At 55.3% G+C, this 26,639-nt stretch overlaps 15 protein-coding genes across 21 annotated transcripts; 7 read left to right on the top strand and 8 right to left on the bottom strand.

The window, feature by feature from the left end:
• Positions 1-128: 128 nt before the first annotated feature.
• H310_06786 (hypothetical protein) lies at positions 129-1,226 on the bottom strand. Of its 5 annotated transcripts, none has more exons than XM_008871967.1 (3): positions 968-1,226; positions 243-921; positions 129-181 (listed from the first exon to the last, which is right to left on the bottom strand). In XM_008871967.1, the coding sequence occupies exon 2, from the start codon at positions 831-833 to the stop codon at positions 330-332; it is 504 nt and encodes a 167-aa protein (XP_008870189.1). In that variant the 5' UTR covers positions 834-921; positions 968-1,226; the 3' UTR covers positions 129-181; positions 243-329. The 5 variants fall into 5 exon arrangements, with proteins under 5 accessions (XP_008870189.1, XP_008870188.1, XP_008870187.1 ...); XM_008871969.1 differs by lacking the exon at positions 129-181 and having other exon boundaries at positions 208-469; positions 520-921; XM_008871966.1 differs by having other exon boundaries at positions 243-1,226.
• Positions 1,227-1,274: 48 nt separating this feature from the next.
• On the top strand, positions 1,275-2,226 carry H310_06785 (hypothetical protein). The gene is made up of 2 exons (XM_008871964.1): positions 1,275-1,417; positions 1,471-2,226. The coding sequence occupies exons 1-2, from the start codon at positions 1,324-1,326 to the stop codon at positions 2,013-2,015; spliced, it is 639 nt and encodes a 212-aa protein (XP_008870186.1). The 5' UTR covers positions 1,275-1,323; the 3' UTR covers positions 2,016-2,226.
• A 177-nt stretch (positions 2,227-2,403) lies between these two features.
• On the bottom strand, positions 2,404-3,276 carry H310_06784 (hypothetical protein). Its single transcript, XM_008871963.1, has one exon. The coding sequence runs from the start codon at positions 3,225-3,227 to the stop codon at positions 2,664-2,666; it is 564 nt and encodes a 187-aa protein (XP_008870185.1). The 5' UTR covers positions 3,228-3,276; the 3' UTR covers positions 2,404-2,663.
• A 704-nt stretch (positions 3,277-3,980) lies between these two features.
• H310_06783 (hypothetical protein) lies at positions 3,981-6,076 on the top strand. The gene has a single exon (XM_008871962.1). The coding sequence runs from the start codon at positions 4,018-4,020 to the stop codon at positions 5,974-5,976; it is 1,959 nt and encodes a 652-aa protein (XP_008870184.1). The 5' UTR covers positions 3,981-4,017; the 3' UTR covers positions 5,977-6,076.
• A 2-nt stretch (positions 6,077-6,078) lies between these two features.
• H310_06782 (hypothetical protein) lies at positions 6,079-9,491 on the bottom strand (the record flags this gene model as incomplete). Its single annotated transcript, XM_008871961.1, has 2 exons — positions 8,841-9,491; positions 6,079-8,792 (listed from the first exon to the last, which is right to left on the bottom strand). Exons 1-2 carry the CDS (start codon positions 9,460-9,462, stop codon positions 6,079-6,081), a joined length of 3,336 nt encoding a protein of 1,111 aa, XP_008870183.1. The 5' UTR covers positions 9,463-9,491.
• A 120-nt stretch (positions 9,492-9,611) lies between these two features.
• On the top strand, positions 9,612-13,706 carry H310_06781 (polyribonucleotide nucleotidyltransferase). The gene is made up of 10 exons (XM_008871960.1): positions 9,612-10,075; positions 10,121-10,304; positions 10,358-11,051; positions 11,102-11,232; positions 11,283-11,477; positions 11,546-11,592; positions 11,645-11,880; positions 11,938-12,158; positions 12,201-12,426; positions 12,486-13,706. Exons 1-10 carry the CDS (start codon positions 9,622-9,624, stop codon positions 12,585-12,587), a joined length of 2,490 nt encoding a protein of 829 aa, XP_008870182.1. The 5' UTR covers positions 9,612-9,621; the 3' UTR covers positions 12,588-13,706.
• H310_06780 (hypothetical protein) lies at positions 12,545-13,706 on the bottom strand. The gene has a single exon (XM_008871959.1). It carries the CDS (start codon positions 13,657-13,659, stop codon positions 12,595-12,597), a length of 1,065 nt encoding a protein of 354 aa, XP_008870181.1. The 5' UTR covers positions 13,660-13,706; the 3' UTR covers positions 12,545-12,594.
• A 1,247-nt stretch (positions 13,707-14,953) lies between these two features.
• Positions 14,954-18,144, top strand: H310_06779. 2 transcript variants are annotated; one of them, XM_008871957.1, is made up of 4 exons: positions 14,954-15,664; positions 15,715-17,204; positions 17,258-17,365; positions 17,428-18,144. In XM_008871957.1, exons 1-4 carry the CDS (start codon positions 14,996-14,998, stop codon positions 18,086-18,088), a joined length of 2,928 nt encoding a protein of 975 aa, XP_008870179.1. In that variant the 5' UTR covers positions 14,954-14,995; the 3' UTR covers positions 18,089-18,144. The 2 variants fall into 2 exon arrangements, with proteins under 2 accessions (XP_008870179.1, XP_008870180.1); XM_008871958.1 differs by having other exon boundaries at positions 15,107-15,664; positions 15,715-17,365.
• A 2-nt stretch (positions 18,145-18,146) lies between these two features.
• Positions 18,147-18,797, bottom strand: H310_06778 (hypothetical protein; the record flags this gene model as incomplete). Its single annotated transcript, XM_008871956.1, has 2 exons — positions 18,147-18,616; positions 18,674-18,797. The coding sequence occupies 2 exons, from the start codon at positions 18,795-18,797 to the stop codon at positions 18,147-18,149; spliced, it is 594 nt and encodes a 197-aa protein (XP_008870178.1).
• Positions 18,798-18,937: 140 nt separating this feature from the next.
• On the top strand, positions 18,938-20,156 carry H310_06777 (hypothetical protein; the record flags this gene model as incomplete). Its single annotated transcript, XM_008871955.1, has 5 exons — positions 18,938-19,099; positions 19,169-19,398; positions 19,453-19,690; positions 19,750-19,878; positions 19,925-20,156. The coding sequence occupies 5 exons, from the start codon at positions 18,938-18,940 to the stop codon at positions 20,138-20,140; spliced, it is 975 nt and encodes a 324-aa protein (XP_008870177.1). The 3' UTR covers positions 20,141-20,156.
• On the bottom strand, positions 20,137-21,575 carry H310_06776 (hypothetical protein). The gene is made up of 4 exons (XM_008871954.1): positions 21,144-21,575; positions 21,038-21,093; positions 20,715-20,991; positions 20,137-20,668 (listed from the first exon to the last, which is right to left on the bottom strand). Exons 1-4 carry the CDS (start codon positions 21,566-21,568, stop codon positions 20,164-20,166), a joined length of 1,263 nt encoding a protein of 420 aa, XP_008870176.1. The 5' UTR covers positions 21,569-21,575; the 3' UTR covers positions 20,137-20,163.
• Positions 21,576-21,660: 85 nt separating this feature from the next.
• On the top strand, positions 21,661-22,970 carry H310_06775 (hypothetical protein). The gene is made up of 2 exons (XM_008871953.1): positions 21,661-22,303; positions 22,347-22,970. The coding sequence occupies exons 1-2, from the start codon at positions 21,687-21,689 to the stop codon at positions 22,660-22,662; spliced, it is 933 nt and encodes a 310-aa protein (XP_008870175.1). The 5' UTR covers positions 21,661-21,686; the 3' UTR covers positions 22,663-22,970.
• Positions 22,971-23,085: 115 nt separating this feature from the next.
• On the top strand, positions 23,086-24,379 carry H310_06774. Of its 2 annotated transcripts, XM_008871951.1 has the most exons (7): positions 23,086-23,247; positions 23,295-23,508; positions 23,556-23,648; positions 23,694-23,819; positions 23,890-23,954; positions 24,008-24,128; positions 24,191-24,379. In XM_008871951.1, the coding sequence occupies exons 1-7, from the start codon at positions 23,156-23,158 to the stop codon at positions 24,293-24,295; spliced, it is 816 nt and encodes a 271-aa protein (XP_008870173.1). In that variant the 5' UTR covers positions 23,086-23,155; the 3' UTR covers positions 24,296-24,379. The 2 variants fall into 2 exon arrangements, with proteins under 2 accessions (XP_008870173.1, XP_008870174.1); XM_008871952.1 differs by having other exon boundaries at positions 23,086-23,508.
• Positions 24,315-25,253, bottom strand: H310_06773 (hypothetical protein). The gene is made up of 4 exons (XM_008871950.1): positions 25,165-25,253; positions 25,057-25,116; positions 24,775-25,009; positions 24,315-24,726 (listed from the first exon to the last, which is right to left on the bottom strand). Exons 1-4 carry the CDS (start codon positions 25,198-25,200, stop codon positions 24,416-24,418), a joined length of 642 nt encoding a protein of 213 aa, XP_008870172.1. The 5' UTR covers positions 25,201-25,253; the 3' UTR covers positions 24,315-24,415.
• Positions 25,254-25,564: 311 nt separating this feature from the next.
• H310_06772 (hypothetical protein) lies at positions 25,565-26,463 on the bottom strand. The gene is made up of 2 exons (XM_008871949.1): positions 26,424-26,463; positions 25,565-26,326 (listed from the first exon to the last, which is right to left on the bottom strand). Exon 2 carries the CDS (start codon positions 26,324-26,326, stop codon positions 25,640-25,642), a length of 687 nt encoding a protein of 228 aa, XP_008870171.1. The 5' UTR covers positions 26,424-26,463; the 3' UTR covers positions 25,565-25,639.
• Positions 26,464-26,639: the final 176 nt, after the last annotated feature.

The following is a 26,639-nucleotide window of genomic DNA, read 5'->3' as shown; positions in this document are numbered from 1 at the left end:
ATTGGGAGGTGGAATTTCTCGCTCCATGTTGTCCCCAAGACGCCGCTCGGTGCCAAGGCCGAAGAGGTGTGGATCGGGGGCGGTGCATGTGCCATGCATTAGAACCTGTTGCAGGTGACAACTCTTTTGCCGACTCCACGATTGCTCCGACCACTCTGATGGATTACTCGCTCGCGACATGCTGTTCCTCACATGGAACGGTGAGGAAGTCCACAAGGGCCATGCCGCGACTGCTAACTGACTGATGGAATTGCCGCGCCAACTTGGGATGGTGGTAGAACCAGTGGATGCTGTCCATTACCGCGTGGTTTGGAATCGCCTGAATACGTTCAATTGTCGACATGTTGGAGATCAGTTGGAGGTATGGCTCCCATGCGGTACAACACCACACCGCGGCGAAGCCCGTCGTCAAGTGTCAGATGGCCTGGAATGTACTTGGGCAACGACTTCAGCTCGAACGTCTTGACCCCTGTGCTCAGGAGGAGGTGATTAAATTGGCGCACACCTTGCACAATCCACCGTGTCGAGAGCTCCACAAATCTAGCGTCCATCGCGTCGTCAAGTCGCCCAAGGCCAGCATCCATTCGGTCGACCCGGGCTTCGATTTGATTCTGACGTGCAGTCAGCCAACTCGCTACTACTTCCTCCCATGGCGTTTCTTGTCGGTTCACGGTGGTCTTTTCGAAGCCCGCCGTGACTTGGTGCATAATATCATTGGACGAAGGTTCCACAGAGGTGGCTCGAGTAGAATGGCCCATCACTGTGTCCGAGTCGGACTGAGTTGCCGTCGTCGTCTCTGCCCCGACGATGGATGGAGACAAGGGCGTGATCATGAGCTACCTCCCTCGTCAATGCAAAAATGGCGAAAAATCCATTCTTCTGACTATTGAATGGAGGTAGCATGGCAACGGACGAAAGTCCCTACATAGCGTCGAAAGCAAAACCATTTCAAAGCATCGCCTCTCACCATCCTGCACCAAACACGTCTAACGGTGTGTGAAGGTGTATCGTCGTCATCATGGCATCAAGGACTCGTAGTTTCCTTCGCTAAACTACACCCTTGTATCGTCGACACAGGGATGAGCTTACCTGAAGGGATGAGTCATAGTCACTCCAGCATCACTCAATTCCAGGCTCCACGTGTGGAATGAAAGGTATTCCATGCTAAATTCTGAAGGGAGCACTGCCAACGCTTGCTCATGAACTGGAAGCTGGCTCGGCCCCGCGGTGGGCGAGAAAATGCAAGCTCACAGTATTTGCACAACTGCCACATCGCGGAATATAGTGTGAGTTTGTGTAACTATCGCTGGTGATCGACGCAAGATGGCAGGTCCGTCGTCACCGACGACACCAAGCAGCCCCTTTGACGACTCTGCTGCCGTCGTTCAGTCCATGCTCACTGGCTTTGCAGCTGGAGGTACATGAACCTATTGCATAGACGATTGTTGTGACCAGTTTGACCTGCTGCAGGCGCCGCTGGAGGAAGCTGGGGTGCACTGCTTGCCGTGGTACGAGGTGAACCGGTGGCCTTCTACGCTGCCTCAGTTGGGGCCAACGTTGCGGTTGTGTCTGCAGCATACGTGACTTTCCACGAAATCATCGCAAAGCGGCGCGGCAAGCGAGATCTGACCAGCTACGTCCTTCCTGGAACCATTACTGGTGGAGGTCTACTCGGGCTTGTGGGCTCACCAATTCGTGCCGTCCAAGGCGCCGCAGCGGGGTCAGCCCTCGGGGCAGGTGTCTTCTTCGGTTTGAAATACTTTGACGAGTGGCGGCAAGCCACGGCCATTGAGCGGTACATCGCAAAGTACGGACCGGACGCGATTCACGACCTGCCGTCGCATGCTGCAGCCTCCTCGACTCCGTTCCAGGCCCCTGCAATCAGCAGCATCGGGTTGCAAGGGCTGATTCCGTCCTTCGTTGACATTCCCGAAGACGAAATCGAAGCTCGTATTCAAGCCCGCCTCCAACAACTTCTTCAAGATGACATTGCCACCAAAACTGGCCCAGAGTAATGCACTCCACAGAGAAAACGTCGTCGTTTCCATCTCACGACACCGAATGCTCGAAAGTACATCAACAGCACGACCACGGCGACACATTATTAGGAGGTTGAGTTCACATTGTCAGGGCAGGTCGCCTGCAAGCCCCCGAGACGTGCGGCCACCACGTCACCCACCTCCACATTTTGACTTCGCCTAAGTCGCAGCAAGCATTTGATTCACATACGTGTCACGCAGCCAAAGCCAAGCCAAGGCGTCAGCCGGTAGTCTCGCTCATTGTGTGTTGACGTTGTGTCTGGAGATCGCGTGGAAGGAAGGTGTGTGGCTCGAGGCTTGCTCTAATGGATGAGGGCATACAGTGCGAGGACCATGTCAGTCCTCGCAACGGTGCTGCAGCCATACGCTAATGACACATGCTCGACTAAAGAAAACAGGAAGTCGACTCTGTGGTCGACAACTTGGACGAGTGACAACGGAATTCAATCCACCCAGACGACCCTTCCAGAGAAGGCACGGCGGCTTCATAAATTCCGCCCGGACAGAAGACGCCAGTGGCGCCCGCCACAGAGATGGCGAGGCCAAATGGCAGTCAACCCAGAAACGGAAACAATCGCAAACCCGATTATCCAAAGTTAGTCAGCACCGACGCGCCCGTGCCGCTTACTCTTCTTGTTCGATGTTGCCCTTCTCGGACACGTAGATACCATCCAAAAACTTACGGATATCCTTTTCCTTGACCAAGCACGCTTGGGTGATGTTGGCAGCGTCTTGCGAGACCTTGGCAAGGTCGATGCCGCTCAATTCGATTTGGTCCTTGACATCGGCGGAACGGACGTAGCTCACGCCTTCGGACAAGGTGACACGGCGCACGCGCTTTTCCCCCAAAAAGTTGCGGATTTCGACCGTGTTCTTTTCAAACGTGACGTTGATGGGAAAGTGGGCGTACACGAAGCGCATCTTGTATTGGAAACCGACACGGACACCCGTGATCATGTTTTCAATGTGCGAGCACACCGTGCGCACGCAAGCCAATTGCTTGCGGTTGCCGAACCACAAGTCGACGCGCAACGTCTTCTTGTTGACGCGGCGCAAGTCCAACGTGACGTGCGAGAAGTCGCGGGAGATCGTGCCGCGCTTGCCGGTCACGGTGACCTTGCGTCCGTTCACGGAGAACTTGACGTCTTCGGGGATTTCCACAAGGCGGGTGCTGAGCAATTGGCGCATCTTGGTGTTTCAGATTCGGTGCTGAACGAAAATGACATCGACGTCGCCGCCAAGTCGAATTCTCACGACGGTGCTTTGACTGGTGAGCAGTTTTTGAATTTTTTGACCAATCCAGCACCAGCAATTCGTTTCAAGATTACGGATTGGCTAAAAAGATGGAGCTTCCTTTGAATGGCACTGCGGCATTCGGATAATGTGGACATATAACCGGAAGAGAGGGAAACGAGGAGGGGGGTCGAACTGATATCAACACGAGGGCAAGCCACAAACCAGTCTCTGGCATGACCTTGAGTGGTTCCAACACACCGTTGCAAGGGAGGGGTTGACACTTGCGAGTGCGCATGGCTCGGTGGGGTTTGCATGATGGAACAGCCATCCGTGTCGATGGAGAGGTTCGAAGAAGGACATTCCGCCTTCAAGGGGAGCGCGTCATGGCAAACCATGGATATCCTACGTAACGTCGACCGTCATGCGGCGACGGCGCTGTGCCGCTTGCGCCGTCGTTGGCTGCTTGGAGGTTTCACAGCCACGGTTTTTCTGTCGTGTGACTTGATTGGGCAACGAAAGGTCACCAAACGTTCGCAGCCAATCAGGGGCGTTCGCGCAGTGGTTTCAAGCGTCGGTTCGACAGGGCAAAGTTTCGGGGCCAATTGCAGACACTCGCAATTGTTGGGCGCCAATTGCGGGCGATCCATGCCTGGACGCCCCTTCGCCGCAGCACCACGAGAAACCATCGAACGATGCCCTTACTTTCCGATTCGAGTTGTGACAGCAACCAGCACCAGTCGTCATGTACCGATTCCTTTCTGTCGCTGCCGGTGCTGCGACCATCGCGTCGGCGGCTCCATTCAAAGGAGCCAACAACTACAACGGCGACAAGTATGACAACGACGGCAAGTACGGCTACAGCCCGAACCAAGTGTCGTTTGCCCCTGCATACCAGATCATCGACCCGAGCTATGCATCGACGATCCTGGCTCGCTACCAAGAGTGCGTGACGAAAAAGTGCTCGACGTTGCCATCAGGCTACTCGTCCACGTCAGTGGAAGACAACTTGAGCTCGATCGCGTCCTACACGTCGTGCGTGACGTCGTGCGCTGGAGCTGAAGCGTTGCAAACCACGCAGGATTTCCAAAAGTTGCTGGGCGAAGTGCTCGAGATCGGAGCGAGCCAACTCAAGACAGTGCGCAAGCACTTGAGTGGTCAAGACGCTTCGTTTGATGCGATTCAACAACGTATTCACATCGGCGAATCGTGCTGCCTTCCCAACGACTACTTTGCCGAGTGGTCTCGCATCATGGTCCCGGTCAAAGTCGCCGACTTCAAGCCGTACAACCCGCCACGACCCCCCCGTCGCAAACGACCGACAGGCTCAAACGGAGGCAAGAACCCGAACGTGGTCGTCGAGCAAATCGACGATGGTTTCGACGGAAACGATGACGATGACTTGATCGGAGATGACGACGACGATGACGACGACGACAGCGACGACGAGGACTGGTTGCCCCAAGACGAGGACGACGATGACGACGAGGAATGGCTCCCCAGCCGTCCTATCGATGTGTCCAAGCGCGAACTCGTCGATGACGAACCTATCCTTTCTGCCCCTCGTCCTCCTCGTGGCAGGACCACTCCCGTCAACTTTATGATATCGGCCCCCGAGTACGTCGCCCACTGCACAAACCGGCGCACGAGTTTGTCCAAGAATGCCCTCTACGACGCCATCGAGTGCGACGATCGATTGAACCAGTACCTCATCTTCTTGCAAGCGAACGTTGGCCACTTGATCTTGAGCCCCGACTGCGACGACCGAACCCCTGACGGTGCGTGCTGCAAATCGGCCAGCGCCAACCCCCGCGCGACCCCGTTTCCAACGGACGTGTGCGTCGCGTACGAGTCGTCCCATGGCGGCAAGGTCGCGACCCTCTCCGTCCCGTTCGTCAAGCCAATTCAGTTTCTCAATGGCCGGCTCACGTGCCCCAGTGACGTTTTGGAAAAAGTCCCGATCGGCACCGGCGACAGCAAGCCCGACTACATTGTCAAGTACCAACGCGTCAAACAACGGGATTTGAAATATTTCACTGTCATGTCGGGGCTGCCGAGCCAAGTCGAGACGAAAGACTTTGTCACAACATGCAAATACGAACAGGGGTTTGTCGGCACCAAGATCGACAATGGTTTCTTCACCACGAGTGGCAAATCGCCTTCGGTCGGCGACATTGACGCCGCCAAAAAGTGCCCCACTGACGGGCTCTTTGAGTACTGCAGCTTGGACCAGTACGCGAGCTTTCTCCAAACGCAACTGTTTGACCACTCGGGATGCGATATCTCGGAGCTGCGCTCGCAACACACGGACTCATCGTCGGCGTACCAAACCGTGGCATGCCTGTACAAGATCTTTACCCTCAAGTGCGACTGCATGGAAGCCGTGTTGAACTGCTACACGCACGCGTCCAAGTTCGACAACGCGCTATCCAAGACAATCGGCCATGCCGCGTCCATCTTGTGCGGGTTCATTTTGTGCCAGCAGCCCAGTGTGTACAGTCTCTTTGGCGAGCAGTTTGCGATTGATCACGCGATCCTGATCAAAGAGTTCCTCCAGTCGGCGGGCTTGATGTCGTCGCAGGTGACCCCCGCCCTCACCATGTTGGTGTCGTTTGGGCTCGGCATGATGGCGCTGGTCGCGGCAAAGAAGGTGAAGGGCCACGGCCCCGTCAAGATTGAAAATGGCTACCAGAACCTTATTTAAAGCTCTGCGATGATGCATATCGGGTGCCGTGCGAGGGCTTTTTACCGTGTCGAAATTTGAATGTAACCATGTATGAACAAACGACGAGTGCATTTGCCAACGTTAGTCGCCCAAGTGCTCCAGCATCTCTCGCACGGCGCGGCACTCGGTCGGGTACGCATACATGCAAATTCGGTCCACCATGCCGAGCATGGCTTGCCGCGTCGACGGAAACGTCTTCATGAACGCAGCATCTCGCAACAGACACAGTTGGACGCGCGTCAGCGCTGCTTCGTCGCGGGAAACGCAATAGTGCATCCCCATGAGGCCTACCAATGTTGGTGCCACCCGTGCGGACCGGAACACGTCATGCGAGTGCCACAACGTGCACCACGCGTCGACGTCATGGCTGTGACTCTGCTGCATGGCAGTTATGGCTCGATCGACGAGCTCAAGTTGCTCGAGCACTCTGAGCAAATTGGACTCGATCCACGAGTGGTCGTGGGTGACTTCAAGGCGAACCACAACTTTGTGGAGGGTGCAACACAACCACGATGCAAACGGCTGCGACAATGTGGACGGGATGCAAAAGAGTAGTGATGTCACCCACGGTGGCAGGATGGCGATTCCTGACGCCACAGCAAAAACACACTCTTGGAGAAGTTGCCATCGATCGCCGTTGAATTGCAACGGGAGGTACACAACTGCGATCGTTTGTCGGCCGTATGCTTCCCAGTCGACGTCAACATGCGCCATGACTGCCAGCCAGCTTGCAAAGTCGAGGAACAAGTTTGGTTCCCGGTTGGCTTGACGTGTTCGTGCCGTCGAGGACACCACCGTTTTGGTCCACAGCCCTGTCGCGTTGGAATAAACAAACTGCACCGCTTGCGACGCCGACGAAATGATATATCCGAAGCGTGCCACGAGACCAAACGGAAGCGGCGCCGTCGGATAATGGTCCAGCCCTGGCCACAAGAGTTGCAGCACGCGTTTCCAGCGGGGATGGCCGTCAAAGTCCAGCAAGATGGCAACGACCCCGGCCAAGGTATAGTTGGGCCGTTCGACTTGGGCCAAGAAGGCGCAGAGATCGTCAGAGGATCCTGAGGTTGTCATGGCTAAGTGAACGATGCGGCTGCAGAGAAGAGGGTGGTTGAACACGCTTGAAAACGACAGGTCGGGGCACAGCGACGGCAAAAAGAAGCCCTGGTGGATCCCGGTGCGGAGGAGTGCCGCCTGCAACGCTTCGACGCACGCATGGACGATCATCCGCTTGGAAAATCGACGCCACACCGTGATGACGTCCGTACGCCTCTCTGGATGCTCGAGCATGGCTGTGAGGAGGACTTGGGTCAGTTGCCGCAAGTCAGGCTGCACACCTTGTCCATCGATGTATCGCCGCACTTGCATTTCGAGCCGCAACGACGAAAATGGCGGAGCCAACGTCGTCGAGGTCAAGTATTCGTGCAAAGTCGCCGGTACGGGATCAAACGGCAATGGAAAAGTGGTCGAGGAGCGACCCTTGGACGGCGCGGCAACCATCCACCACGCGACGCAGTTTAGAAAAAAGTGCCACTGGAGCCTCGACTCTGGTGAAAATGTCGGCTTCCATGCCTCGGTCAAGACGATGCTGAATCGAATGTTGTCGCAAAAGAGGGCGTCCTGGGCTGTGCAATACGCAAACAGTTCGTATGCCGTGTGGAGAGGCTGGTGGATAGCCTCCAATTGCGCGAGAAACGCCGTGACGAGTGCGCTCGAGTGCGAAATCAGCGGACTCGATTCGAGGGGCAATCCCAAACGCTCGAGGCACTCCACCAACTTGCTTCGCACGTTCGCGTCGCTGCAGTGGACTGCACATAAATCAACGACGTGGATGACATACACACGCCGTCGAGGGGCAAGGGCTTGCGACAGAGGATCCCCAAGGTACTGAACGAGTTGGTGAAACCGGTCAAACTGCGCGAGGAAGTCGCTGAAGCTTTGGGCAGTCGCCACGTCGATCGATTGAAAATCGCACGAGAGGCAGATCGCCAAGTGGAAGGCTCGCGTCGTGTCGAGAGTGATCCAGTGAAAGAGGACGTCCGTGACTAATTGCTTTAGCGCCGACCGCTCCGGAGCGAGTGCATGCACCCACCTGGCGCCTTCGTGGCCTTGGCCAGACACGCACGTAGCAAACACTTCAGCCCACACACGGACACTCGATACGCACGAGATCAAGTCCCCGACGTCGGATGGCGGCAGCGTCCACCAAGAGCGAGGATGGCTCTTGGCAGATCTTGGCTCGAGGATTGTTGAAAAGACTTGGACTATGAACGACATGATTTGGTCACGATAGAGCGATGAATCGTCCATTGCTTCGACGGCGGTTGCCAGAGCTGTAAGGGACGAGATGGAGGTAGTGGAGTCGAGACAAGCCTCCCACAACCGTCGAGCAGACGACCAGGCCAACTCGGTCGCGAAGAGTGCGAGTGCAACGTCCGCGATGGTGCACATCAAAGCCAGTAAGCTCGAGTCGTGGTGCACTAACTTCTCCACGCAGTCGTGGATCAGGTCCAGCGCCCATTCGGCAGGTCGACATCGATGCCAACTCCACAGAGTCGGAGTTTTGGAGTGGCCAACGCAGGCCAAGGTTGCCGCATAAATGGCTTGGACACAATCCAGCGGAGAGAAGGCGCTAAGCAATGCTATTTCCACCGCCATGTCGCGGCTCGTAGTTGCAGCCGTGGGCACGAGCGTGAAGGATCCAGCGGCTTCCCACAACACTGCAACAACGTCGCTGAAGTAGACGATCGGGCTTGTTTTCAAAACTTGGTACGGCTTGGACAGACACAGCCTCCACACTATCATCTGTCACGGCTCCCATGGGATGGAACGACAATGGAACTTACCGGCGGCATGGAGGTGCTGCCAGCGACTCAGTACGGCCATGACTGCAGGAACTGCAGAAACAGGAATGACAGATAGCTTATCCGTGCTAGCATTCGAATTGAGCGACGCTCGTTCAACCAACCGACCAAGGCGGACGTCATGTGTTGTCGACATCGGTTGCTGGTGCATTTCAAGGCTGCGACTCAGCGCGGTCATGTGCATGAGTGTGGACGGGTGCATGGGAAAGTCAGCTTCGAGGACGCCGTACGCTTCGTCCAGCCACTCGAGCACAGGACGGCGAACGGCGAGACCTGAAACGAGTGCGATTTTTGTTCGATACTGCAAATCACTTCCGCGGAGGAATGGGATGACCCATGCAACGTCCAACGAACTGACGACGTCCTGGAAGAGTTCGTCTTGTGCAACTTGAAGGAGGACCAACGCACCTCTTCGCGACGGCGACGCGCGCCATGCACACACGACATGTCGAACGAGGAATGGCAATCGCTGGAGGACGTTCAAGGCTTCATGCAGGGCGTGACTTTCGCTGTGTTCTTCCACAAGGACTTGACTCACATTCACGGCTATGGTTTCCAAGGTTGGCGAGCTGTTAGCGGTGTCGCCATTGGCTTCATCGTCCATTCTCCGATCTGCAGGTCCCGACAGCACGCTGCCGATGGAGTTAAAATATCCGGAATCCGAATAAATTTGCACGAATCAAATGGGAAGTTGAAGTAAACGATCCGGTATTTATCCGGATGACCTTAATGTCCAACCATGAGCTGGTCGCCCCAGTCGAGAATGCTTCGACTTCCTGGCCGCCGTGCGGCGATGCTCGCACGCGTCCGTCGCCCTCTGCTTCAAGAACGCTTAATGGTGTGCCAGGTTGAACCACACCAAACCATTCGTATGGTGGCCCCACTACAACAACGCACATTCTTCAATTGGCTCGGACGTGAAAAGGAAAAGGAGCACATCGCGCCCACGGCGCCAGTGGACGCTCCGGATGCAGCAATCGACGATACATTGACACAGGTTGCCACAAGAGCAACCAAGATTGAAGAGTTTTTGACGCAAAAGCAAGCCAACATCGACTACTCGTTGGGGAAGTTTGCCCCGTTGGCCGACGGCAGCGTCATGGCACGATGGGGTAATTCCATGGTTTTGACCACCGTCGTGAGTGCACATGCAACGGACCCGGCGGCGGACTTCCTGCCACTCATGGTCGACTATCGCGAAAAATTCTCGTCCACCGGTGCGCATCCTTCTCAACCGTTCCATTGCACTGACTCGGATGTAGGCACTATTCCTGGTACTTTCAAGCGTCGCGAGATGGGATCGGATGCCGAGGTCCTCAAGAGCCGTGTGATCGACCGCATCGTTCGGCCTCTCTTTCCCAAAGGATACAGCTTTGAAACGCAGATCTTGGCGACGGTCCAGTCGTTCGATGTCGACCACGACCCTGTTGTTCTCGCCGTCAACAGGTTCGGCCCACTGCTTCCGTAGCGATATGACTTCTTGACAATAACTATGGCAGCACGTCCGCGGCGCTCATGTCGTCCAACATCCCGTGGAATGGCCCCATCGGGTGTGTTCGCGTCGTGCAAGTTGGCGACGACCTCATTGTCCACCCCACAGCGGATGAGGTCAAGGCCGCGACCTTGGACTTGCTTTATGCAGGCACTGCGCACCGCACGATGATGATTGAGGCGGAAGGTCATCAAGTCCCAGACGCAATCGTCCAGGAAGCACTTCGTCTAGCCCATCGCCACATTCAACCGCTCATCGAAGCGCAGCTGAGTTTGCCGCAAAAGACCAAGCGCGAGTTCTCCCCGCTCGAGATTCCTCCAGACATGACCGCAATGGCAGCAACGTTGCGCTCGGACATTCGCGCATTGCTTGGAAGCTTCCAGCAAACGAACAATTCAAAAAAGGACCGCCAAGCCCTCGAAAGCAAATGCTACAACGTGATCAAGGACAAACTCGTGGCAGCTTTTCCCGCGTACACCAAGGAGAGCCCCGTGGTGAACTCTGTCGCACACGACTTGATTCAAGACGCGCTTCGGTCGAACGCTTTGGCTGGAATCCGCTTGGACGGGCGCCCCGACACCGCGGTTCGATCGCTCGACATGGAAACGTCAGTGCTGCCAATGGCGCACGGGTCGGCGCTCTTTAGTCGAGGCTACACGTCCGCGCTGTGCACCGTCACGTTGGGAAGCTTGGACTTGGCGGTACCCTGTGCACACGTGTTGGCCATCACGTTCGTCACGAAATATTGTAGATGCGCGTGCGGTCAGCGCTGACTGACAACGACAAGTTTGAATCGAAGCGGGCGTTCTTGCAGTACGAATTTCCTCCGTACTGCGTCAACGAAATCGGCAAGCTCGGCGCGCCGAACCGCCGCATGATCGGGTACACGTCGTCGTTGGGAAGATGGGTCGGTCTTGACGACGTCGTTGCAGACATGGAGCGCTCGCGGAGAAGGCAATTTTGCCCGTGCTACCGCCGCTGGCGCAACTGCCCAACGCGATCCGCATGACGTCCGAAACACAGGGTTCGGATGGATCGAGCTCGATGGCGACGGTTTGTGGGGTGTCCCTCGCTCTACTCGACGCGGGCGTTCCCATCACTGCTCCTGTCGCAGGCATTTCCATCGGGTGTGTTTATGTAACAATCATGTTGGACGTTCGATTCCGACTCACAACTGCGACGCATCCATCGTCAGGCTTGTCAGCGGCGGCGATCTCACGGATGGCATCTCCCCCATCGAAGGTTTGACGACCAGTGTGAATACTCGCCGACATCTCACGTCCTTGTTTGGTAGAGTACCGCCTCCTCACCGATATCTTGGGCACCGAAGACCACTACTTCGACATGGACTTCAAGATTGCCGGCACCGCGAACGGCATGACAGCGATGCAATTGGACGTCAAGTTGCCTGGTGTGCCGGTCGAGATTTTGTGCGAGAGCATCGAACGCGCGTCGTCTGCGCGAGGTCACGTACTCACCGAGATGGGCAAGGTGCGCGTCGAGCCACGAGCGATCCCTCTCCCTTCCATCGTACGTGTGCATCTCGCAGACTTTGCTGCAGTCTAACAAAGCGATGGTGTGCTCCAGGGGTCGTCCATCATCCATCACGTCACATACGACCCGTCGATGCGTGGCGTGTTGATCGGATCGGGCGGCGGAACGATTCGCGAGCTGGAAACGCAATCGAACTGTGCGATTCACTGCAAAGAAGGCGGTTTGGCCGAGATCATTGGTAAAACAGAGGAAGACGTGGCGCTGGCGACGCGCCTCGTCCAAGAAATCACGTTTGTGTATCGGCGCAATCAACGGTACGTATTCCTGTCGTACTGCGTCGTGACGTGGTGCACCAGGTACAACGTGGTCGTCCAGACCGTGATGGACTTTGGATGCATCGTCGTGCCCGAGTTTGCCTATGGCACGCCCCAAGCGCTGGAAAAATCCAAGCAAGCATTCTTGCACGTGACGGAAATGGCGCACACCCCCGTGAAGCGAGCCAACTTGGCCGTGAAACCGGGTCAAGTGTTGGAGTGCTGGTGCATTTTTGCCGAGCGCGACATGACCAAGCTGTCGATGAAGGTACGACTCGAATCGTTGTTGTGTCCCGCAAGTCAATCGATCGTATCGATCGTTGGTAGGCCCTGGTCGATCCCGACACGAACAAAGCGTTGACCGACGCCGAAGCCATCGACCAACAAGTCAAGCTAGAAGAAGCCCTGAAACGCAATCGAATGACATAATACAATTTTAGACCTGCCGCGGTGGATCGACGTGAGAAGGGTGGTAGGTGTGTGGCGTCGACACCGGCACGTAGCTTCCTTCCATCATCGACTTTAACTTGCCGTGGAACCATCGCATGAAGCAGACCCCGACAAAGAGAGCAAACAAGCCGAATGCACCGCCGACCACGATGACGACCACGTCGCGGGATGGGTTCAGCGTCGGCGATGGCACGACGGGTTTGTTGTTGGTGGGGAGCGGAGTCAACGGCGCGACCTTGGTCGGTGATGAGGTCACGATGGGCTGGGCCGTCGGCGCTTTGGTGCGACTGGCCAACACTTGTAAGTCCCTGAGCCAGGACGCCATCAGTTTGCTGCCCTCGGGACGACACCACCCCGTGCCAAGCACAACCAGCTGGCATGGCACAACGAAACTCCCGTCGGACGCAGGACACGTCCCTGCCACGGGCTCCTGGATGGGAGAAGCATGGATCGCGGCATGCGTGGAGTTGGCGCTGCGATGTAACTGGGCAGATAGCTCAGGGATCGTGGTGCTGGGTAGGGTATCTTGGGACCAAAGGCTCGAGTTGGAGACCGCTGGCGGAGCGAAGACTTCGATAGCACACTTGAGGGGCGTTCGCAGCTGGGTCGGCAGGGACGTATTCAAGCGAAGGTAGTATTCCCCAACTGCATTCACACAAGTGTTGAGCGTCACGCCCAAGTCGCTCGATCGAAAGGCAATCGACGACATCGGAGCACCAACATCGACTTCGCCGCCCCAGCCACACGGCGTCAAGACTTTTGCAAACTGCGTCGCGGTAACGCGAACGTACCCTGCGTCCCAAAGCAACGCTCGTTGTGCGAATGTGTTCAACGTGGTCCAGGTCAGGTTGGTGCCCTGCAGCCGCGACAACACGTCACTTGGTACCGATGCTGTCAGCGCTGGTGGTTGGGACAGCAAGCGATCGTACAGGAATTTGTACCTCGCAACAAAGTCGGACGACTCTCTCCATCTCCCGGGGGTGTCTGGAGGGGTCGTTGTCGGCGGAGCCGTGATGATCGCCGGCACAGCGGTGGTGTTGGCATCGTCCATCGTTGCACGCACGATTTCAAACGCCCACCGTTACCGAATCATCGCACGGGACAAACCGGCCAATGGCGCTTAAAACCTTGTTCGGGTAAAAAAAATATTTACACTGTATAAAAAAACTATTCAGACCCCACGTAAATGCGACGACGTCAGTACGGAAAAGAGTATTTTTACAAATTACTCTTTTCCGTATTTCATCACGTTGTACTGGATTTTGTCGTGGCGTCGATACAAATTTCACCCACGCTGACTTGGCTCCGGGGAACACTTGAGCAGAACCCGAGTGAACAAAACTGCAGCAGCATTGCCAGCCAGAACATCGCACAGTCGAAAGTTTGTTGACCGCGTCGCCATCGTCCAACACGCCATCAGGTCCCAGCAGACCAAACAGTCGCGAAGTTTGCGGTTCACCACGAATCACAATTTTTTCACGACATGTCACTTGCCGAAAGGTCGGCGGAAGGGTGGCATGTCCAAATCCAAAATTTCGGTCGAACAGTAAACAATTTCAAAACATTGCGTTGAAAAATAAATGAAGATTCCGAAAAAGACTCTCAGGAATATTGGCCAGGTGTTTCAGTATCAACACATACAAGTGAGCACTGACTGCACTCTATTCACTATTCGTGCACGACAATTCACGGCATTTATACCGCACGTCCTGACGCTGGACTCGGTGCCTTGGCAGCCCATGCTTCCAAGCTTGCCTGCTAACAGGTTGGCTGTGTCACACTCCCACCAACGCGACATGAAACATCGACAAAGGTTCTTCCGCCGCCACGACAAATTCTCACCAAATACACTGTAATCCTGTGGTCTCGATATATCTCGAGCGGTGCATTTCAATGTGACGGTGAGATGTTCGTTTCGTCCCTCAACTACGAAGATTTGATTCTCATCGAAACACAGAAAATTTTGATTTTATGTATATATTCGATCCAATACAAATCGACGAACCAGTCGCCCGTTTCTACAAAGTTGAGGGTGCGCAAACAGCCCATGGCGCTCCCGACACGTAGTGTGAGCCAAACTTCCACCACCTCCATACATGTGATTCAACAGTGAGCTTTGTAGAGTGAAGCGATGTGCAAGGTAAGAGGTTGAGTAGGGATGCATCCTTGTCGTCCAAGAAGTAGCGACAACGTAAAGGGTATCGTCCCGATCCGGATAACTACAGAGACATCAATGTTCGTGAATTTCATCCGATGAAGTTCTATACTGAAATCCCATGAATCGCGAGATCATCCGGATAACCATGGACTGAAAAGTGCATGTAATGACACAATATTGAGGGAATCGAAGGTTTCACGCGTATTCTTCTACTTCGCAGGAAGCGGCCATGTCGTCGCGACGGAACTACGCGGCCAGAGGCGGCGGTGGACCAGCAGGCGGATCTTCTGGTAATAACGCTCGGGCAGGTAGAGGACACCCACCTCGCGGACCACCGCAGATGCGACAAGACTCAAACAACTCCCGCGACAGCGACGATGATTTCAATCAGCAAAACAACGCGCTCCTGGGTGTTCCTGTGTGGCAAGACTCCAGCGCGGATGTTCAAAATGGGTCGTACTTGGAAGCAGGGACACCCCATCGCGCGGCACCGGACAACAGTCGACAGCCTCTTCATCATCAATACTCGCAATCGTCGAATACGACACGTCACCACTACGCGCAGCAACAGCTCCAGCAGCAGCCTTACCAAGCTCCGCACATGGTGAATCACATGGCTGACCCTCAAATGGTGATAGAAGGAGTTCAGCGTCAGCGTCAAAGCAATGCAATCGCTGTGAATGCAGTACCAGCAACAACGGAAGAAGCTTTTCGATTGATCGCGGTCGGGGTGACTGCTGAGAGCGAAGAGCGATACGAATCTGCCGTGCGGAGTTTTCTTGACGGCGGTGAAATGCTTTGCATTGTGCACGAGCGCGAAACCGACATGCACGTACGGTCACTGCTCAATCAAAAAGCGACCCAAGTCATTGCATGGGCCGAAACATTGAATCGCTGGGTACGCTCCCCTCTCGCATTCGACATGCGTTGTGATGAAATTGAGTGCAGATCGAGTCTGGGCGCGTTGGGGCTGCTCCGAAGCGCGACTCGTTCAAGGTCGGTGTCGACATGGTGAACAGACTTGGGAAGTGCGCTGGGCCGATTAGCGCGCACAGCCCCTCCGAACTTCGCACGATGTACTACACGCCATGCGCCAACAAAGTCGTGTCGGACTTTACAAACGAGGGCTACCGGCTCCATTGCATTGAGGAAGGGCGGTCGCCGCAGCTCATGGTTGTCATCACCATGTACAACGAAGACGAAGTCGAAATGTACTCGACGCTGAAAAAAGTGGCCAACAACATCGAGCACATCAAGAGCAAGCGGTTGCCTGGGTACGAAGGCGATGACGCGTGGAAGAACATCCTCGTGTGCGTCGTCAGCGACGGCCGCACCAAGGCGAACAAGGGAACGCTCGCCTTTCTCCGCGATGTCGGCGTTTTTGACGAAGACGCTATGAACATCATGATGGTCGGTGTCGACGTGCAGTGCCATCTCTTTGAGTTTTGCGTGCAGCTCAAGAAGGGCAAGGACATTGCGGAGAGCGTCACGTCGCAGCATTTGTACCCACCGACGCAGGTCGTATTTGCTCTCAAAGAGCACAATGCGGGCAAACTCAACTCGCACGAGTGGTATTTTAACGCGTTCGCAGAGCAAATTCAGCCCGAGTACACGGTTCTGTTGGATGTGGGCACGATGCCGACGGCGCGCGCATTTTACCTGCTTCTTGCCGCCATGGAACTGGACCCGCAGATCGGTGGCACGTGTGGCGAAATTGCCGTGGACCGGCCGATCCCGCACCTGTGCAACTGGGTCATCGCAGCTCAGCATTTCGAGTACAAAATCTCCAACATCATGGACAAGAGCCTCGAAAGCGTGTTCGGGTTCATTTCGGTGCTACCGGGGGCGTTTTCCGCGTACCGATACAAGGCCATCCGGGGTGCGCCGCTGCAAGCGTACTTCAAGTCGCTCACAACACCCATGCACGTCCTCGGCGCGTTCCAAGGAAACATGTACCTGGCCGAAGATCGAATCTTGTGTTTTGAGCTCCTTGCGCGCAAGGGCCAGCGCTGGACGATGCAGTACGTCAAAGACGCGATCGCGCGCACGGACGTCCCGACCGACCTGACCGCACTCATCGGGCAGCGACGGCGGTGGCTCAACGGGTCGTTCTTCGCGCTCGTGTACACGATTCTGAATTGGGGTCGCGTCTACACCGAGTCCAACCATTCGTACATGCGCAAGTTCTTTTTGTGCATCCAGTACGCGTACATGACGGCCAACGTCGCGCTGTCGTGGATTCTGCCGGCCAACTTTTTCCTTGTTACGTACTACCTCGTCATCATTGGATTCCTCGATGACAACTGGGGCTACATCCCCACGACCAAGATCTCCCCCGGTGCCAAGCAAATCGCGGTCCAAATCTTCTCGCTGCTGTACGGGTCGTCGTTTCTTGTGCAGCTGGTTGCCGGTCTTGGAAACAAGCCCAAGCACATCAAGTATGTTCTCGACCGCCCGACGGATGCACTCACGAGGGTGGCTCACACGATAGAAACTTGTACCGGCTGACGGCTGTCTTCTACGCGCTCGTGATGACGTTGACGACTGTGATTGCGGTGGGATTCATTCTCAAGCCCATCATCGACAAGTTCAAGCAGGGGTACGACGCGTCGGTGTTTGTTTGGCGCTGGTTTGACACGGATCGTGGTATCGCTGCTGTAGGCTGAAAATCTCGGACATCCAAAGCATTTTGGAAAATTTCAAGATCGTGGACGCCGCGGCCTTTGTCGCGTCGGCGGGGGTGTTTTTCCTCGCGTCCGCGTTGCACTGCGAGCTGCATCACATCGTGCTCACGTTTGTGCAATACATGGCGCTGCTGCCGACGTTTGTCAACATCCTGAACACGTACTCGTTCTGCAACCTGCACGATTTGAGTTGGGGCACGAAAGGGCTCGAGAGCTCGGAGGGCCATGGCCCAAAGGCGAGCGGTGGCAAGGGTAACTTCAAAGACGCTGTTGAGAAGAAGAAGGCGGAAGAGGCACGCAAGGCCAAAGAAGCCAAGATCAAAGACGAAATGGAAGGGTCGTTCCAACGATTCCGATCGACGCTGCTCATCTTTTGGCTCATGTGCAACATGGGGTTTGCGTACTCGGTGATTGTGCTCGACGTCAACGAGGCCGGCCAGCAAGGGCTGAACTACCTCAAGTTTCTCTTTTACACGGTCGCGGTTTTCAATCTGTTCCGGCTCGTCGGGTCGATTCTGTTTTTGATCTCGAGTTTCAAGCTCAAGGTGTTTCGGTGTTGCATCCGAGGGACGATGGAAGAACGAATCCGGGCCAAAGCGAAGCGGCGCAGCCAAGGTCCTCCCGGCAACATCGTCTAGACGGACCCTCTTTGTCTTGCTATGCGTTCAATCGAGTCGTTGTCGTTCATTATTCGTCCTACAACTGGTATAGATACAGCGGCGACTCGCCGTGCTCCTTTAGAAACGGCACCGTCGAACTCGTGCTGACTGGGGTCCACTCCGGGATCTCAAACACGTACGTGACGATGCGCGTGCCGGGTGTGCATTTGAGCGCGAGGTCGCGGGCGATGCTGGGGTGGGGGAGGAAGAAGAGGGTCACTACAGTCACGGCCGACGTGTCAACGTGCACCCAATCGTCCAAGATAAACGAAACGTTCATCGTGGCATCGGGTCGATGCGCTTGACGGCGACGACATTGCGCAATAAGTGCGGAATCGATGTCAACTCCGATGGCATGGCGAGCGAAAAACGGTGCCTCGACGGCCGCAAACACGATGCGTCCGTCGCCACACCCGATGTCTAGCACAACATCCGCTTCATTTACATTTGCCAGGCGCAGCATCGCCTCCACGGCATCGTGGCTGCATGGTACGTACGGCGCCCATGCTATGAGGGGATGGATGGATGACATTGTTTGGAAAACCCTCCACGGACGCAGCCTACCTAGGTTCTTCTTGACACGCTCAACGTGGAGCTTTCGCGATCTGCTGCCTCGAAAAACCGCCTGGAAGCGCACGATGCCTGGATCGACGGTCGAGCCACTGGCGGCCGTTGGCAGCGACGACATCACAATGACTGTTCGCAGAAAGATCCAAAATTAACTTCAATGATTGGCTTATTTCACGAATATTTTTGACCAATCAAATATGTCCATACAATTGTCAGGCAAAACGAGCCGCACTGACGTCAAGCACCGACCGAGCAACGATGTCCGCGAGGGTCATTCGATCGGTGTATCGAGAACTGCTGCGGCATGCAAAGCTTATGGACAATCATGCGGCGGTCAAAGCTCTCCTTTCTCGTGCGGAAGTCCCCGAGAACTTTCAGTGTCAGAAGGCCATCTCCAGCTTACTGGGGGAAAACAAAGTGGTACGCGGGATTCTTTGCATCTGCACAAACACGTGAACACTGTCACAACGATGCTGACGAATATCATAGTACTACTTGCCACATACTTCGGCCGCTGAAGTCCTTCGACGTGCATTCCGATCGTCGACTGGAGATCTCGGCGCTGCGTTCCTCGCATTGCGCTTCATGGGCGAAAAGTTGCATGTCGCTCGCCAATATGGCCTCCTCAAGGAGTCCCCTTTCCTTCCTACTCGAACTTACGAACTATTGAGCTCACCATCCTCGGCTTCCCCACCTTCGTCTCCTGTGGCGCTCACCAAGTTCGTCGCCCACTTCTCACAACGCACTTGATCCACTCACTTGATGGCTTCCAGACGAATCCGCAGCGGTGTGTTTTTGATCGCACATCCGATGCTCTACCGGCCATTTGAGCAAACGGTGGTTCTGGTCACGAGTCACAGTGCAGTGGGCACGACGGGCTTTATTGTTAATGAAAAAGCTGGCAACAGGCACACGTTGTGGCCAAATTACGGGGTCGACACCCACCTCAAGCCTCTCTTTGGCTCCCATCAAGTGCACTACGGCGGACCTGTCGGCGGCGGGTCCGTTCAGGTGCGTCGTTGCTATCGATGCGACCTCTTGGAGTCTCTCACACGCACGTGTCAACGCAGTTTTTGCATGCGCAGCCCAACATTGGAGGCACCGCCGTGAATGCCACATCCCTGCACGATTCGAGCCCCCTCTTCGTAGGTGGGAATCTCATGGACTTTGCAAAGTTGCCTAACTCGAATCCCAACGAGGTGGAGATATTCGACCCTGGTATATCGCTCATGTGTCGCCGCCTAGGTCGTATTCTTCAATGGGTACGCGGGATGGACGCCCCAGTTGCTCCAAAAAGAACTCGATGTGGGCTCGTGGATCATGGTGACGGCACCGCTGTCCATGGCAATTCGGTCTCCCGCGAAGAACCTGTGGCGCTACCTGCTCAAGCAGCTCGGTTCCGAGTATGACCAATTTGCCGCGATTCCACGCAACGTCGACTTTACTGTGCATGTGTCGTAACATTGGAAAATCGCACGTTTTATTCAATCTTGGCCGTCCACCGCTCCTTCCGTCGAGCCTACAACCTGCTTTTGCAGGACGTAGATGAAAAATGGCTGGGCGATGCTGCCGCTGTTGGTCGGGCTCAGCTCAAGACACTCCAGGACCTCCCACACGAACCCTGGCACGTCTGTCGGCCAGTCCAAAAGCCCGATGCGATTTGTCGGACTCCCGTACGAGATCAGGAGGAATATGCCATCCGGCGCCAGCAGCCGCATGCACTCGCGCATGACGGCCGAAGCCTCGTTGAACTCGGCCGCGTTGTCCGGCGTGACTGTTTTCCACACGTTGGATTCGACTTGGGTTTCAGGCGCGAGGAGCATCGTATCAAGACATCCCTTGTCCAGGATGCAGTTAAAGGAGCCGTCGTCAAAGCCCTCCATGTTGGTCATGTCTGCTTGGATAAACTTCGCACGCGACGACGAATACTTGGCGCGGACCTTCTCGACAACGTTGGCGGCGTAGTCGATCGCGACCACGTTCGTAAACCTACAACAACTATTTGTCTAGCACGCTGCAAATGTCGGCCACAGACCCGTCTCGAATCATGTCGATGGGCAATGTGCTAGCCCCCGTGCCAGCCAACAGCACCGTTTGCGACGGCTGGACGTGGCGCCTGAGCACGTCCTTCAGGTGTTCGTAGCCGCAGTACCAATCAAACTCGTCCTCTTCTTCGTAGCGAGTTTCCCAGTACGTTTGCTTACCCAACTGGATGAGTGAAATCTTGGTCGCATGCGGCCGCACCAGCTTATCGCCCTTGGCGATGGGTTGGACGGCCCACATGAGCGACACGAGCCGACCCTCGTCCATGTCTACAAGTGCCATGTAACTCCAAGACGATGGCAGCACTTGGTGTACAGTAGAGCGGCGCGACCTGGACGTTGATCGCTGCGTTGTCCTTGGCGCATTCCAACCTAAGCCCGAATCATCAACCCATCAACATAGCGACAGTGCAAAATCGAACATGGAGCCGACGTTCGCTAGCACGTAATGGTATACGTCGGAAGCAGTGTGTCCAAACTTGATGCTGTACGCGCAATGCACGAGATGCACGACAATCCACTCGACGAGGGAGTCGATGTCTTTGTTAGTCGAAGACGACTTGGCAAAGTGGCGAGAGATGGTCAGCATTTCCTCGCGCAACGAATCGTTTCCTTTCAGCTGGTCGGCGGCATCTTTGGCCGTTTGGAAGAGCCACAAGTGGTCAAGGACCCACACATCTGCTTCCGACGCCATCTCTTCCGCCGCCACGACCACGGCATTGTCTTGCAAAATCCATGGCGCCGTGACATCGTTCTCCATCACTTTGCGCAAGGCAGTCTCTCGCAGATGGCTTGGTACTGCGTAATGGTTAAATTGGGTCTCATGGCGGCTCAGCGCATCCTCCATCGGTTCGTACTGCAATCGAGGAAGTTGACATGCATTATCCGGAAACATATTATCCGGATCACACCTGTTTACCTCAACACAATTCCATGACTTCAGGATTGTGTCTGCCGCAGACTCCATGGCGAGCCTAGAGAACATGCTGACGACAACTGGCAACTTCAAGGCGTCCTACACGCAGCGCGACCTGCTGATCTATGCGCTTGGGATCGGATGCGGTTATTACCCTCGCGGGGAGCGGGACAAGAACGTCGATTCCAAGTTTACTTCGGAACTGCAAGACAAGTTCGCTGCGTTCCCGCTGTACCCGGTCGTCCTTCTCTTCAAAGGCACCTCGCAAGACACAGTGGCGTACCCTCCCCCGAACCTTTCGTGGTTTCCGTCGGGAATTCCATCGTTTAACCCTGCTGGCACACTTCATGCTGAGCAAAGCATCGAAATCCACCGACCGCTACCTGCCACAGGTGCCGCGGTGACATGCCATCGCCGCGTCCTGTCCTTCCACCCCAAAGGTGCATCTTCTGCACTCCTCGAAACTGAGTTCAAGCTCGTCGACGACATGGACAACCTTCCGTTGTGCACCATTGTCATGAGCTCGTTTCTGCGAGGATTCGAGTCCTCGTTCAAAGGTGTCGGTCCGAAGGCCCCAAAGAAGCCCAAGATGCCTCAACGTAAACCCGATGCGTCGCTAGCGCTTCCTACGTCGCCAACCCAAGCACTCTTCTACCGTCTCTCTGGGTACGTGATCGCTGCTATTGCGTTTCCTTAAGCTAGCTCTTAGAGACTACAACCCGCTGCATTGTGACCAAGACATGGCCCAGGCCTTAGGCTTCCAAGAACCTATCCTGCATGGCTTGTGCAGCATGGGGGTCGCTGCGCGCGCCTTATTGCATCTATGTTGCGACAATGATCCGACCGCTTTTCGCAAGATGAGTGTGCGTATGACGAAACCGTGCATCCCTGGCGAAACATTAGAAACGAGGGTGTGGCGCGTTGATGGCACGTCGACCGTGCACTTTCAGACGCGTGTCGTGGAGCGCGACGTGATTGTCCTTGATGGCGGGGAGTTTGTTTTTGGTGCGAGTGCTCGCCTGTAACAACAGAGTGCGAGGACTTATCTGAGGTCATAGGGGCAATGAATATGGTTGTGATAATATACTTTGTGGAAGGGATTGCTCCATCATCATAATGACACAAGTGTCTTACTTGACCTTGAATCCTTCAGCACGCAGGCACCGCTTGTGGGCTTCAATGACGTCGGCGCAGTTCTCTTCGCCGTGGTTCACGACGCACAAGTCGCGCGCGGCTTTGGTCTCAGGGCACGAGCAGCAGATCTTCTTACCAGACTTTCCCAGGACGGGCGCGGCGGCCGTGGCGGTGATGTCTGGCATGTTTTGATTTTCCCGAATGTTCACTGGAGCAAGCTGCACCGGCGCAAAAACCATACAGCGTGTAAGTGCGATCGAACTGTACTTACTTGAAATCGCACGTACTCAGGTGGAGCGTACCTTAGAGAGCAGGTTTTGAACTAGAGGTGGGTGCCGCCGACAAGACTTTGGTGCCGTCGACGACGACGACGGCAGCGACAAGATGACGATGCGACTCGTGAAGCTAGCGGTCTTTGCATGCATGGCTCTGGTGTTGCAAGTGGCCCGTTGCGACCCCCGTGAAAGCGAGACCCGGTTTGTTTATCTTGCACCTCCATCGTGGATCTCGAGTATGTGGTTAGAATGGGATTTGACGACGGTGACTTGAACACCCAGTCCCTTGTCCACACCAAGCGCGGGTACTCACTGGACTTGGAACACTCCATCTCCACTGAAGGTGTTGTTGGGTCGTTTTCCTCCCGCGGTGAAGTTTCCATCGACTTTGAGCGTGCCAAGCCCACTGTCACGTTCCCCACTAAAGTCGTCCTCAACGACGCTCAACGTGCCGCGTTCCAAGTTTGTTCTGCCACGAATAATCGCACATCAACTCATGCTTTCTGTAGACATTGTTGTCCCAAAATGGTTTTTATACTGTTCGCGCGAAATCTCAGCCTGGGAACCCAAACTCCGCTTTCGTCATGGCGTCTGTGCCGGTGGTACGTCTCCGTTGTTCTAAACGATATGCTTACGGCGCGACGCAGTGCTTTTTGGTCAAGAACCGCTTCCGCGAAGAGCTTTCCTTCCACGTGAATGATGTCGGTCACCTCATCAGCATCGAGTTCCGCACGCCGGCCCTGTCTCCATCGGAATGCGCCAATGTTGGCAAGGTATTCACTAACAAAACACCACATTCATACAACTACCGCTAACGGACCATGGGCGTGTTCATGTTTGTAGCGCGTGATCAAAGACGCGAGCTTCTCCAGCACCGGCTCGGTCGCGGTGCCAATCGACGGCCCTGAGTACACAACCATTGCCTGCCTCCCATTCTTCTCATTTCACACCATAATGTTAGAGTTCCGCGAGTTATTGCCGCCGCAAGTGCCGCCAAAGTCGCCGTTCCACCAGGTGTCGAACCCGTCCGAGATGAAAATGCCCCCCCTCCCGAGGAATCGCAGAGCTTCTTCCGCCGATACGTAAGCCATTCTCGCCAGGCTCCCTCAGCCAATTTTTTCATTCCTGTGGTCTTGACTTGTAGTGGTACATCATCGTGCCTGTACTCGTCCTGCTTATCAGCGGCGGCGGCGACGCTCCTGCGGCTGGCGCCGCCCCTGCAGCTGGTGGTGGAGCCCCTCGTCGATAAAGTCGATAAAGACAATCCATGGAATCCTATCTTTCGTTCAACTGAACAGCCGCGAATTGAATACGAACGAACGAGTAAACGTGTCGTTTGATTGTTTTATGTTGAAGCAGTGCCAACGGACTAAGCTTTGTTGCCGATGAATCGCTCGCTCTCAGCGCTCTGGTTGTCTGTCGCGAGCGGCCATTTGTGGTTGGAGATCAGCTGGCCCCATACCGTGTTGTCTCCAGTCGCAACAACGACCCCAATGGCATCCCCTTTGACAACCGACGTCGCCATGAACACCATGTTCCGGCTCAGGACGCCATTCTCCTTGTCCGTGCACTGCACCGAACACACCCGGGGAATCTTTTCGTTCGCTAGCGAGCTTAAATCCACCGTAAAGTCTTCCGAGCATTCCAGGAGGCGGCAGTCCGCGGCCACGGTGTCGCCAGCTACATGGAGATGTAACACGTCTGTAAAATGGATGGACGACGACGTACCTTTGAAAATGACGACGTCGCCAAAGACCAAACTTGCAGCATCCATGCAAAGTTTCTTTCCACTCCGCATAACGTTGACTTCCTTCGGAGAGTGGTTTGTGTATAGTCGCATGCCTTCTGTGCGCATGATGCATGGGAGCAGACAGCACACCCAGGACGGGCAGTTGACAGGCGGTGTGACTCTATTCACTCCATGCAGCAATCGCCGTGCAATAGCTTCGTCACGTGTAAGTCCCTGTGGAACTCATCAGTCGGCGATCAAAGGGAGCGAGGCACTCGTACAAACGCGAGTTCGACGTTGGTTTTGGCGAGAAAGTCTCTCTCAGTCATGCTTTGGATCTCCTACAAGCATGATGAGGTCAAATCGATTCCTGCCATCGCAAGACTTGCCGCAGGAAGATGAACCTGGCCCACGAGTGCTTCCATGTTGTCCCCTTCTTCAAATCGGATAGCCAGCGTCGTCGGCGACGAGGTGCAAAAATAGATCCGAAACTTTCATCCGGATAACGGTTGCGTCCGTCGGACTCGCACCATGGACAATATCTGCATCATCACCAGGGCCATGACGTGGAGTGGGCCAAGGACGAGAAGACAGGAAGGTCTGGACGCCAGTGCCAAGCGATGTTACCATTGCATGCAGATCTGCAGCCACGTCAACCTCGACCGAGTTACCTTTTTCGCATCGCACTCGATTTCCATGATGGCGCAGTCACTGTAGCATACGTCTGTCTGTGCCTTTAGGTGTAGAAGCATAGACCCCCTGAAGATTTATCGGCGATGTCACAGGAGCTCTCGAGATCAAAAAATCGCATTAGGAGAATATACAAGGGAATATGGACACTACATCGACGCCAACCATGTCGTTTTACACGTCGGTCGTGGAGTAGGCTTCGTCGTATGTGCCCAGTTGGTCAAAGCCATATTGGGCGTTGTACTGCTGCTGGTGGGCTTCTTGGTAATCCCGCTCCGGCTTGGCGTTGTTCCATTCCTCCATTTCGCGCTTGTAGCGAGCACGGTCTTCCTTCTCCTTCTCGACAAACGGCGCCTTCTGGGCCTTCGTCGCCTTACCCCATGCTTCGCCCAATTGCTTCGAGATTTCCGTATTCTTCATCTCCTGGTGTTCCGACTTGATGCGAGGACGCATAACTTGACTGTAGAACAAGAATGCCGACGACGCGCGCTTGGGAGCGTTTGGGTGCTTCTTCGCACGCTTGTTCGGAACGCGCAGCGGACCGTCATAGGTGGCCATTTCTTCTTCGTAGCGCTGCTTGTCCGATTCAGCTGCGGTTTTCCACGGCGCTTTTTCGTCCTCGGACATTTTGCTCCAAGCATCAGCAATGGCGCGCATGACGTCCGTGACTTTCGCGTTCGGGGCCATCGTGGCCTTGATTTCCTCGCGTTTGTCCATCGAGAACAGAATGTACGGCGACTTGCCGCGCTTGGGCGCGCCAGGAGCCTTCTTCTGCAGACGGCGCTTCTTCTTGGTCACGGTAGGGATGTCGGCGCGGATGTCGCCCCAAACGTTTTCACTTCCAGACGCAGGAGAGTCCATCTAGCATGCATCACGACACCATCAGCTCCATGGCCATCGCACCACGGTGCACTGCCCAAAGTCATGTCCACGTCCCCACACGTACAGCTCCACTTACCCTTGGATTATCTATAGTATAGACTCGGGTAAAGTAAAATTTCAACTGCGCGAAAGTATGGTATAGTCGCAGCCGTTAATTCGGTCGCAGGCGCGGCGGCAGTTTCGAGGGGCGCCTTCGTCGCTGGGCACGTTTGATTGGCTTATATTGCCGCCGAGTTTGTGCAGTCACCAATTAAAACGCGTTCTCTGGCCATGCTTTCAAAATTTAAACTTG

The sequence above is a fragment of the Aphanomyces invadans genome (genome assembly GCF_000520115.1).
Source record: "Aphanomyces invadans strain NJM9701 unplaced genomic scaffold supercont1.12, whole genome shotgun sequence".
In the NCBI taxonomy this organism is placed as follows: Eukaryota; Oomycota; class Saprolegniomycetes; order Saprolegniales; family Verrucalvaceae; genus Aphanomyces; species Aphanomyces invadans.
The sequence above is the reverse complement of the archived record's forward strand: the minus strand, read 5'-3'. Positions and strand labels throughout refer to the sequence as shown.

What these genes read in the sequence shown, in the direction of transcription:
- H310_06772 (XM_008871949.1), bottom strand. Translation starts at nt 26,326, where the DNA reads ATGGACTCTCCTGCGTCTGGAAGTGAAAACGTTTGGGGCGACATCCGC.
- H310_06775 (XM_008871953.1), top strand. Translation starts at nt 21,687, where the DNA reads ATGGCGAGCCTAGAGAACATGCTGACGACAACTGGCAACTTCAAGGCG. An exon ending in CTCTTCTACCGTCTCTCTGG is followed by an intron (nt 22,304 to 22,346) that starts GTACGTGATCGC and finishes GCTAGCTCTTAG; the next exon opens with AGACTACAACCCGCTGCATT.
- H310_06774 (XM_008871951.1), top strand. Translation starts at nt 23,156, where the DNA reads ATGACGATGCGACTCGTGAAGCTAGCGGTCTTTGCATGCATGGCTCTG. An exon ending in CTCAACGTGCCGCGTTCCAA is followed by an intron (nt 23,509 to 23,555) that starts GTTTGTTCTGCC and finishes TGCTTTCTGTAG; the next exon opens with ACATTGTTGTCCCAAAATGG. An exon ending in AATGCGCCAATGTTGGCAAG is followed by an intron (nt 23,820 to 23,889) that starts GTATTCACTAAC and finishes TCATGTTTGTAG; the next exon opens with CGCGTGATCAAAGACGCGAG.
- H310_06785 (XM_008871964.1), top strand. Translation starts at nt 1,324, where the DNA reads ATGGCAGGTCCGTCGTCACCGACGACACCAAGCAGCCCCTTTGACGAC. An exon ending in CACTGGCTTTGCAGCTGGAG is followed by an intron (nt 1,418 to 1,470) that starts GTACATGAACCT and finishes GACCTGCTGCAG; the next exon opens with GCGCCGCTGGAGGAAGCTGG.
- H310_06779 (XM_008871957.1), top strand. Translation starts at nt 14,996, where the DNA reads ATGTCGTCGCGACGGAACTACGCGGCCAGAGGCGGCGGTGGACCAGCA. An exon ending in CCGAAACATTGAATCGCTGG is followed by an intron (nt 15,665 to 15,714) that starts GTACGCTCCCCT and finishes AATTGAGTGCAG; the next exon opens with ATCGAGTCTGGGCGCGTTGG. An exon ending in AACAAGCCCAAGCACATCAA is followed by an intron (nt 17,205 to 17,257) that starts GTATGTTCTCGA and finishes CTCACACGATAG; the next exon opens with AAACTTGTACCGGCTGACGG.
- H310_06780 (XM_008871959.1), bottom strand. Translation starts at nt 13,659, where the DNA reads ATGGACGATGCCAACACCACCGCTGTGCCGGCGATCATCACGGCTCCG.
- H310_06783 (XM_008871962.1), top strand. Translation starts at nt 4,018, where the DNA reads ATGTACCGATTCCTTTCTGTCGCTGCCGGTGCTGCGACCATCGCGTCG.
- H310_06781 (XM_008871960.1), top strand. Translation starts at nt 9,622, where the DNA reads ATGCTTCGACTTCCTGGCCGCCGTGCGGCGATGCTCGCACGCGTCCGT. An exon ending in TGGGAAGCTTGGACTTGGCG is followed by an intron (nt 11,052 to 11,101) that starts GTACCCTGTGCA and finishes GAAATATTGTAG; the next exon opens with ATGCGCGTGCGGTCAGCGCT. An exon ending in CGATCCCTCTCCCTTCCATC is followed by an intron (nt 11,881 to 11,937) that starts GTACGTGTGCAT and finishes GGTGTGCTCCAG; the next exon opens with GGGTCGTCCATCATCCATCA.
- H310_06773 (XM_008871950.1), bottom strand. Translation starts at nt 25,200, where the DNA reads ATGGAAGCACTCGTGGGCCAGGTTCATCTTCCTGCG. An exon ending in GCCAGGTTCATCTTCCTGCG is followed by an intron (nt 25,117 to 25,164) that starts GCAAGTCTTGCG and finishes TCATGCTTGTAG; the next exon opens with GAGATCCAAAGCATGACTGA. An exon ending in CCAACGTCGAACTCGCGTTT is followed by an intron (nt 25,010 to 25,056) that starts GTACGAGTGCCT and finishes TGAGTTCCACAG; the next exon opens with GGACTTACACGTGACGAAGC.
- H310_06784 (XM_008871963.1), bottom strand. Translation starts at nt 3,227, where the DNA reads ATGCGCCAATTGCTCAGCACCCGCCTTGTGGAAATCCCCGAAGACGTC.
- H310_06786 (XM_008871966.1), bottom strand. Translation starts at nt 833, where the DNA reads ATGATCACGCCCTTGTCTCCATCCATCGTCGGGGCAGAGACGACGACG.
- H310_06776 (XM_008871954.1), bottom strand. Translation starts at nt 21,568, where the DNA reads ATGGAGGATGCGCTGAGCCGCCATGAGACCCAATTTAACCATTACGCA. An exon ending in CTAGCGAACGTCGGCTCCAT is followed by an intron (nt 21,094 to 21,143) that starts GTTCGATTTTGC and finishes ATTCGGGCTTAG; the next exon opens with GTTGGAATGCGCCAAGGACA. An exon ending in CCAGGTCGCGCCGCTCTACT is followed by an intron (nt 20,992 to 21,037) that starts GTACACCAAGTG and finishes TGGCACTTGTAG; the next exon opens with ACATGGACGAGGGTCGGCTC.